General features: G+C 56.2%; 2 protein-coding genes across 2 annotated transcripts; both read right to left on the reverse strand.

Annotated features, from left to right (window-relative positions):
* Nucleotides 1–812: 812 nt before the first annotated feature.
* XKR8 (XK related 8) lies at nt 813–4,056 on the reverse strand. The gene is made up of 3 exons (XM_071453172.1): nt 3,674–4,056; nt 2,946–3,142; nt 813–1,859 (listed from the first exon to the last, which is right to left on the reverse strand). Exons 1-3 carry the CDS (start codon nt 3,967–3,969, stop codon nt 1,117–1,119), a joined length of 1,236 nt encoding a protein of 411 aa, XP_071309273.1. The 5' UTR covers nt 3,970–4,056; the 3' UTR covers nt 813–1,116.
* Nucleotides 4,057–5,042: 986 nt separating this feature from the next.
* Nucleotides 5,043–9,172, reverse strand: RPA2 (replication protein A2). Its single transcript, XM_071453134.1, has 9 exons — nt 8,964–9,172; nt 8,732–8,844; nt 8,552–8,653; nt 8,366–8,479; nt 7,809–7,883; nt 6,934–7,047; nt 6,534–6,644; nt 6,355–6,449; nt 5,043–5,654 (listed from the first exon to the last, which is right to left on the reverse strand). The coding sequence occupies exons 1-9, from the start codon at nt 9,163–9,165 to the stop codon at nt 5,570–5,572; spliced, it is 1,011 nt and encodes a 336-aa protein (XP_071309235.1). The 5' UTR covers nt 9,166–9,172; the 3' UTR covers nt 5,043–5,569.
* Nucleotides 9,173–9,210: the final 38 nt, after the last annotated feature.

Raw genomic sequence — 9,210 nt, forward strand, 5'->3', positions numbered from 1 at the left:
CCTGGCAGCACCAGGAGCATTTGGGGTGCCACAGGTCACAGTGCAGCCACCAGAGCCCCCATGATCCTGGGGAATCCTGGGGAGCCAGTGGGGCAGGGACCTGCTCCTGGGCCCTGCTGAGGTGTTTTCCTGCTGAATGTTTTCCTGCACAAAACACTCCCTTCCCATTTTCTTTTGCACAAGGCAACACCCCTCTCCTACCCTGTGCTGCTGGCCTTGGGCAGGCTGAGCTGCTCACAGGAGCAGCTGTGAAACAGCAATTCAGCTGCTCCTCCAGCTGCATCCAGATGCCTTCCCTGGTATGGAATTGCCTCCTGGGATGGGCTGCTGGGAGGGATGTGGTGGAGGTGAGGGGAAGGAGCCAAAGGTCAGCGCTGTGGGCAGCCAGGATGTGCCACAGCTGCCAGCTGGGCAACAGCAAAGGGCAGGGGCTGGGTGGAGGCAGCCCCACCTGGGGAGTGCTGGGTGTCTGTGCCCAGGAGCTGGCACACACTGACCACACCAACAGCCACCAATGGCTGAGCAATGCTGTGGCCTTGGGAGCCCTGCCCAGGCTGTGGTGGTGGGAAGGGAATGAGGTGTCCAAGCCCTGAGCCACCCTGCAGCCACTCCTCCCAGCACAGGCCTCCCTCCCCATCCCTCCCTGAACACACTGATAACAGGTGAGCTTTGACCTTAACACCTAAACTAACGCAAGGAGGAAAAGCCTGGCTGGAAACAGAAAGGTCAGATAGCCACAACCATGGAGGAAACAGATCCTCCCTGCCCCACCACCCATATCCCAGCAGAGCAGTGGCAGCAGCAGGCACAGAGAAAATAAACCAGTGCTCTTGTTTTCATTTTTCTTTTTTGAAAAAGCTACAAATAAATAACAAGAAAAGTTGACAGAGCAGTGCAGCCATATGCTGCAATGTGCTGGACTCCCCACACTGGCTTTCCCTGAGGGTACAGCCATGGGAGCCATGCTGAGTGCCATGGGACTCAGTGGGTGTTTGCACAGCACCCCTGGTTTCTGCCAGCTCCCTCCAGCTGTCCAAAACAACAGCCTGGGGGGCACAACCAGGGGCACACCAAGAAGTCTACCTCTCCCCTCATGTCCCTTTAGAGGAACTGTCCTCAGACAGCAGACTCCACAGCAGCAGCCCCATTCTGGAAGTGCTGCTGTGCTGGCTGGGACAAGGAGAAGTGGGTCTGGGCCAGCCACTGCATCCGCCTGTTCACCAGGTCCGGTTCCAAAAACGAGCGAAACTCCACCCCATCACCGCCTCCAGTGGCATCCACCTCGTCGTATCTGCCTTCCTGCTGCACCAGCACGTTGGGGTGCAGCCACTTGTAGTAGGTGACCCTCAGCCCCAGCCCCAGCAGGTAGCAGGGCAGGGCTGCAGAGAGCACGGGGATGAGGTATGAGTGCTCCTCCTCCCCGGGAGCCCGGCCCCAGAGCCAGGCCAGGCCCAGCAGGGTGCTGTCCACCAGCATGAAGCCGTGGTAGATGATGCTGCGGTGCAGCGTCCTCCCCCGCGCCACATTGAACCAGCTGAAGTACAGGATCACGGCCACCATGGCCCGGTAAAGCTGCTCGGGGCCGGGTGACTCCATGAAGTCTGTGCCCTGCAGGCTGACCCAGAGGAACAGGGCCAGCCACACCAGGGAGAAGTGGACAGCCACGCCGTAGGGCCAGAGCAGCGCGAAGAGCGCCAGCGCCAGGATGCGGGGGCAGATGAGGAAGAGGTTCCAGAGGAAGTAAACGATGGAGGAGCCCAGGCTCAGCTCGTACTTGTCCTGCAGGAAGGAGCGCAGGGACTGGTGGTAATCCAGCAGAGACCAGGACACACACAGGAACGCCGTGCCCATGCCCAGGCCTGCAAACACACAGGTGAAAATGTCACAGGCATATTTTCTGAAAAATCCTTTGCTAGGATCTTCTCTCCTGAGAAGCTGAGAGACCTCAGAAAAGAAATGCAAACAATGATTATCTGCTGCTGTGGAATGCAACAGCTGCATCTTTGATTGGTCTCATGTGGTTGTTTTTAATTAATGACCAATCAAAATCCAGCTGTCTTGGACTCTCTGGTCAGTCACAAGATTTTATTATCGTTCCATTCCTTTCTATTCCTTGCTAGCCTTCTGATGAAATCCTTTCTTCTATTCTTTTAGTATAGTTTTAGTATATAATTTTCTTTTAATATAATATATATCATAAAATAATAAATCAGCCTTCTGAAACATGGAGTCAAGGTTCTCATCTCTTCCCAGGACCCCTGTGAACACCACCACAGTGAAAATGCTGAGGGGGGACCAAGGGGTGGCCCAGCCTGGCTCAAACCTCTCCCTGCCCACCACTGCTAAAATGAGTTTTCCCCCAGCTCACAAAGCAGCTGCTGTCAGGGTCAGAGCATCAGCACCTGCATCTCTCCCCTGGCATTCTGCCCTCCCTGAGGACAAGGAGGCTGGTGCCTGGCCTTGCTCAGAAGATGAGGAAGAAGTGCTGGGATTGAACAGCACTGCAGAACCCATCTCCCAGGCATGGAAGCCCTCAGCCCACACAGGCAGGTGAGTGCTGGCTCCCACGTTGCTGGGCTCCCCATTTCCCTGCAGTGATACCTGCTCCCCACCCTGGGAAGGGCACCACAGCCCCTGCTCCGTGTGTGCTTCACCCATACCAACATCAGCACCTCCCTACTCCCCAGAAGGTGCCTGATCCCTCACCTCACCCTCTCCTGGGGCACATAAGAGAATGACCACAGTGGTCCCACAGCTTCAACCCCCCACCCCAAGCCCAGCATGGTCCATTGGGGCACGTGAGTGCAGGACAGGGGTCCACCCTATAGCGTGACATGTCAAAGGAAGGAGTGACACGGGAGCAGAATGACACAAGGGGCTTGCTGGGTCCTTCAGCCCCTGGACAGCCTCTCTGATATCTCCCTCCCTTGGCCCCAGCCGCTCACCCTGGGAGAGCTCAGCCTTGTTTGTCCGCAGGATAATGTAGAGGAGCAGGGTGAGCTGCGGGGTGTTCTCCAGGAAGGTCTCGAAGAGACGCAGCATGCTGATGTCGTGGGAGATGAAGGCCATGTGTCTCCGCTCATCCTCCTCCTCTGCCTTGGCCCAGCACACCCTCCAGCCCACCGTCAGAGCATAGAGACACCTGTGTGGGACCAGCTGGTGGTGAGGGGCCACGCAAGGCACACCTTGGTCCCCACGCTGCCCTGACAGCTCAGCAAACTCCTGACAGGACATCAAACCCCACTGATTTGAGTCCAAACCCTTCCTTCCCCCTGCCCAAACCACACACCACAGCAGCCACACGATGCAAGTATAAAAAACTGAGCATCGATCTCCCTGGATTATTCCCTTCTCCCGGCTCGGCCTCGCTGCTCCCCTCAAGTGCCGGGGGAGCCCCGAGGCCATGAGGAGGTTTCGGGGCGCTGCTCCGTTTGTCCGGAGGGCAGCGGCAGCAGCCCCGGGACACAGAGCAGAGCCCGAGGGAAACTTCCCTCGCTCCCACCACTCTCTTCATCCGGCTCCGGCCCGGGCTGGGCCGAACCGCTCTGTGCTGGAGCCTCCTGGCCCTGCCGACAGCCGAGGCACCGCTCGCCCCCATCCCGGGAAGGGCCGGGGCGGAGCGCGGACCGCGGCGGGCGGGAAACTCGGTGAACTCGGTGCGGGGCTGCCGTACCTGAAGAAGAAGCCGAGCTGTAGGAGGTGCAGGGCGGCGAGCAGCAGCACGGGCACGGCGGGGCGCAGGGCGGGCGGGTCGGAGCGCAGCCAGAGCCAGCTGCAGGCCTGGGCGGCGGCTGAGGCGGCGGCGAGCACCGCCAGCGACAGCGCGGCCCAGCCGGGGTGGCCGCGCCGCGCGTACTGCGCCGCCACCCAGCCGTCCATGAACAGGTCCAGGGTGGCCGCCGCCGTCCCCGCCGCCGCCAGCGCCAACTGCAGCGGCCCGAAGCGCGGCGGGGCTGTTCGCGGAGACATCGGGGCCCCGCGGCCCGGCCCGAAACCGGCGGTGGCGGCGCCGGCACCGGCACGGGCCGGACCCACCCCCGACAGGGCCCGCCCCGGGCAGCGGGACCGCCCCGGATCGGCAGCTCTGCCCCGAGCTGTGGGAACGCCCCGAGCTGTGGGACCGCCCCGGACCGGCAGCCCCGGGCCGTGTGACCCACCCCGGCCAGCTCCACCCGGACCGGCAGCCCCGGGCCCTGTGTGTCCCCCCCCGGGTTGTGTGACCACTCCGGGCCGGCAGCCCCGGCTCCGCTCCCGCTGCCGTCGCAGTCCTGTCCCCACCCATTTATCCAATTGCACAATCGCTCTCCTGACTGCAAGCAATTCCACTAATCTTCACTTCCAAAAACCCTCAGGGATTTTCTTCCTAACCGGCACACCTACGAAATTACAGTACTTTTGGCTTCTGGGTATGCTGAACGCTGTAGCCAAGCGCTCACCTGTTACACACCTGCTGCATGATTCAGCCACAGAGCTGCACCAGGGGCTGCAGAGGCGCCACCGAACCCCAGCAGGACACTGGGATGGGCCCCAGCAGCAACTCCTGGCAGAGCAGAGCAGAGGCCCTGGGTGTCCCTGCCAGCCCCATGGATGAGCCACAAGGAACCACCTTTGCAAAGCCAGGTGCCTTTATGAGACCTCGGCAACAGAAACTCTATCGTACCCTTGGAGCTTCTAAACACCCAGAGCTCACCGAACTGAGAGCCCTCTGAACTGTGCCCTATGTGCACACACTGCTCTTCCAGCAGGCTCTGTGGCCCTGGGCATTTAGCAACTGCACAGCAGAGCAGCTGTTCTGGTGGCAGAATTGGTTCTGGCCCTATTTGGAACACTGATACATGTTGTTTTCTTCAGTAGTACAATTATTTAATTTCTTACTGGCCAGATATTCACTTCAGTTTGAACCTTCAAAAGTAAAAAGCTAAGGAAAAAATAACAATAGTTAAACTGAAAGTATGAGCTGTGCTTTGAGCCCCAGGTTTTGTCAAGCAGTTTTCTTCTTCCAGGCAGAGAAGCCTCTAGAGTCATACACGATGGCAAGGTGCCCCAAGTTAACATTTTATTGGAAAAGTTCAAAAGCTCTAGTTAACAAGATCAGCTCTAGTACAAATATAGATTTAAATGCACAAACGAAAAACTAAAAACATCTTCTCATGATTGCTGTACATCAGTGGAAGATTACTCTTGGCTACCCACTTTATGAAGAAAATTGAATGGAAGCTGAGTTAGGAGAAACAGCTCTAGAAATAAAGGGCAAATCATAAAGAGGCTCTTCTTTCTAACAGGGACTCTCTAAGGAGCAAAAACAAAGTGAAAGCTCTGAAGCTTTGAGGAGTTCAGTTTTCCCATGCCTGTTTATGCTTTCAGTCACATGGTCACAGCATAGAATCAGGTCCAATTACCACAATCACACATGTCCTGCTCATCCTTGAATTCCAAGGAGTTGGCATTCACCCAGTAACCAGGACTTCCCACAAAGAGCAAAGGTCACCTTCCATGTAACAGAGCTCAGCTAGGTATCTTGAAATATGGACAAACATTTGCTTGGAACTAAAAGCAGATGGAAGGAACTTTACTCAGCATCTGTTGACTTGTAGTGATCATCATCCACCGTGGAGTAGATGTGTCCCTCGCTGCTGAGGAACTCCACAGCTTGCCTTGAAGAAAAACCCCATAGCTGGTAACTAATTAGCAATTAGTTAGCAAAGGGAGGTAAGTGATCACCTTTGTGCCAGGTGATTCTCATTTACAGACCCCATCCCCACAGTTCCCTCCTGGCAGCTGCCCAGGGAAGCTCTTGGTGTCTCTGTCCCATGGGCAGTGTAAGTGACAGGAGTTTCTCCAAAGCTCTGGCAATGTGCTCCCCCTGAAGCTCAGACTCTGCCTGAGTCACCACTCTGCACTTCCTAGGGAGTACCTACCAGAGGGCAGGTACTGAACAGGGGAACTGTTCTGTCCCCTGCTCCAGAGGGGACAGAACATAAAAAGGTCGTGGAAGGTAATGACAACTTTGGTACCCCTCAAGAAGATGTTGCAAGAGACAGTGGAGTAGAAGAGAAGAGACTATTCCTAGATTTTTATCAGTGTGCAGAGAGCAAGGTAGTCTTTGAGCAGGAGAAATGCTACTGAGGGACTGCAGTACACAAACAGCTTGTTTTGAAAACAAGGAGCAAAGCAACTGGCAACAGCTCACTCAGGGCAGTGAATCTTCAAAAGCTCTGGCTCCTGTGCTGCTGGAACCACCTGAATCACCCACCCTGATTCACAGGTGAGTGTCAGGGCTTGTCCACTGTCCTGTCTGCCTCTGGAAGGACTGCCTGGATTCCCATAGCATCCTTCATTTCTACACATACTTACTTGATCGTTGACATACTCAAACCGTGGAGCTGGAGCTTCAAGTCTTGTAGACTCATCCCCTCTGGGACGTGGCAGCTTTTGATCAAGTTCAGCACCTGGATGAGCAAGAACCCCAGCAGATGACATCAGAGGAGCTCTGGTGCCTCTGCTGTGCTCCCAGAAGAGCTGCTGGCACCCACCTGGCTCTGGTACGCCGTGAGCCCGTTCACTGGCAGGCTGCCACCTCCTCCATAGCCCCCCATGTCACTGATCCCAGTGGAGGGAAATGACTGTGGCACTCTTGATGCTGACTGGAATTAGGAGAATAGAAATGCTGTGGTTAGCCAGGCTGCCCAAGCCTGCAGAGTTAAAGACTCACTGTTATTTCTAAGCCAGTGTATAAAAATAGCTTCTCATGGAAGTGGATTGCAATACAATCTCTCTCCAAGGAAGCCAGGACTCCTGTTACACCTTCAGTGTTGCCCAGCTTTAAACTCTCCAGCCCCACAATGAGGGAATTTTCCCAGTGAAAGGTGCCTCTTTGGGAGATCACCAGTCACCCAGGAAAGGCCACAATGGAATCAGGGTCTTTGTACATACCATGAGATTTTTTCTGAGGATCATGTGTGCATTGACAATTTCCAGTATGTGTGTGGTGAACTCATTCATATTTTCCAGAGGCATGATCTTAAATGCTACCAAGCTCTTCTTATTCTTTCAGAGGGAAAAAAAAAAGCCAAACACAAAACAAAGAAAACAATTTACAGCACAGGAACATGAAGATGCCTAACAGCCAACCCAGCCATTTCCTCCAAGAGTGTGGGACAGCAGTGGGGAGAGAACTTCTCTGCATGCAGCTCATCCAAAACCTTCTGACCTACATCTTGTGCTGCTTTTGGCTGGGGTACAGTAGCATGGGCTGGTTTTGGACTTGTGCTGGAAACAGTGTTGGTAACACAGGGATGTTTTAGTCATTGCTCACCAACCCTTGCACAGAGCCAAGGGCTTTCCTCCTTTCTCACACAGCTCCACCAGTATTAAACTGGGAGGGGACAAGAAGCTGTGAGGGGAAACAGCTGGGACCCCCATGCCCCACAGGAGAACCCAGACCAGCCAGTGTAATGCTCAGTTATAAAACTGGTGTAAGAAGGAGGAAGAGGCACACCTTCCTGTCCATGGGAAGTGTGGAATGAATTCCTTGTTTTGCTTAACTTATTAAACTGCTTTTATCTGAACTCATAGGGTTTTTTTGCTTCAACCCTTCTGATTCCCCATCCCACTGGGAGCAAGCAAGCAGTGAGGGAGGGATGTGATTTTGAAAGACAATGGAGACAAAGTCACTCCTTTAACCAGCTGGGGATTAACTGCACCTTGCCTTAAGGCACAGACAACCATTATTTGAGTATTTACACCACACCTGCTACATGAAGTGCTACAAGTCCTACAAGACTCACACCCAGGTACCCTTACCTTACCTGGAAGGACCGAAGGTGACCAGCTACTTTAACGTAAGTTCCTGGAGGTACCACCACATTCTCACCTCCTGCCTCCTAACAGAGAGGGAAAAACAAGTTTGCTGTTTCCTGTTTCCATTTCTCAATTGTGACAATAAGGAACTTAGCACAGCAGGCTCATCTCCAGCACGCACAAACACTGTGCATTCCTACATCATGCTAAACTTGCAGTAAGGCAGCTGAACTTCCTGCCTGATTACCCTCCCTGTTCAGGTGAACTCAGCTATACTAAACAGGCAGACAGTCATATACACCACCAGTGACCTCTGCTACAGCAGCATCTCCTTTGGATTTCAGGGACATGCTATCCCTAAAATACTTTCCAGAAAAGCAACACCTTCTGGATTCAAAAAGCTCTGTGGGAAGTAGGGAGTTGGTTACAGGTTCCTTCCAGTCCAAAAACTGTATAATTCTCCACTAACTTTCCCCAAAGTGAGGAGAAAAAGAAAAAGCTTTTCTCCACCCACTGCTCCCCAAAGCCGCTAAAGAAGCCTGCGGATAGCAAATCCAGTGCTTACATCAGTATCAACCCACTGCCTGACGTCCATGGGGGCTGCTGTCATGTCGTCCACCTTGTAGAGGATGTTGGTGGGCGCCTTCTCGGCGTGCCGCACGATGCCCACCAGGGTGACCTGCGGCGGAGGAGGAAGGGTCACACTCGGGCCGGCCCCGGGTATGCCCCAAGGGGCCGTCCCGGTGCTCACCTGCGAGATCTCCACGTCGCAGATGCGGAAGGTCTCGTCGACCTGCTCGGCCGCCAGGAGCTGCGACACGGTGCAGGGCACGATGTTCTGCGAGCGGCTCCGCTGCGAGGGCCGGAGGGGCCGTCAGAGCCGGACCCAGGCCCGGCCCCGGGCCCGTCCCGCGGCCCCCGCCCGGCCTACCTGCTTCTTCTCCGCCTGGCCGCCGGCGGGCGACCCGAACCCGCCCGGGGACTGCGTGTAGCCGCCCGGGAGCCCCGCGCCGCCCATGCTGCCGTACCCGCCATCGAAGTTCCCTAAGGGGGGAGAGAGAGGGACCGTGACGCGGTGGCAGAGACACAGCCCCCTTCCCCAGCGCTGCCGCCATCCCGGGTGAGCGGCCCCCCCGGGCCCAGCGGCCCCCGGCCCCGCGCACCGTGCCCGCTCCACATGGCGCCGCTCCGGGACTGCCGCCGCCCGCCGGCCCGCGCGCCGCCGCCTGCCGCCCAATCCGGGAGCGCCGCTCTGCCGGCCCACAGCCAATCGCGTCCCTCCGCCTTCCGGCTCCGTCCAATAGGAGGAGGCTGAGGGGAAGCTGCCACCGCCATTTTGAGAGCGGGCACTGCCCGGCCTGGCATAGATGAAGGGGCGGGGCCCAGGGGCGGGGCCGAGCACAGGTGAGG

The sequence above is a fragment of the Agelaius tricolor genome, unplaced genomic scaffold, assembly GCF_023055355.1.
Source record: "Agelaius tricolor isolate 1412-34295 unplaced genomic scaffold, bAgeTri1.0.p SCAF_36, whole genome shotgun sequence".
NCBI classification, from domain to species: domain Eukaryota; kingdom Metazoa; phylum Chordata; class Aves; order Passeriformes; family Icteridae; genus Agelaius; species Agelaius tricolor.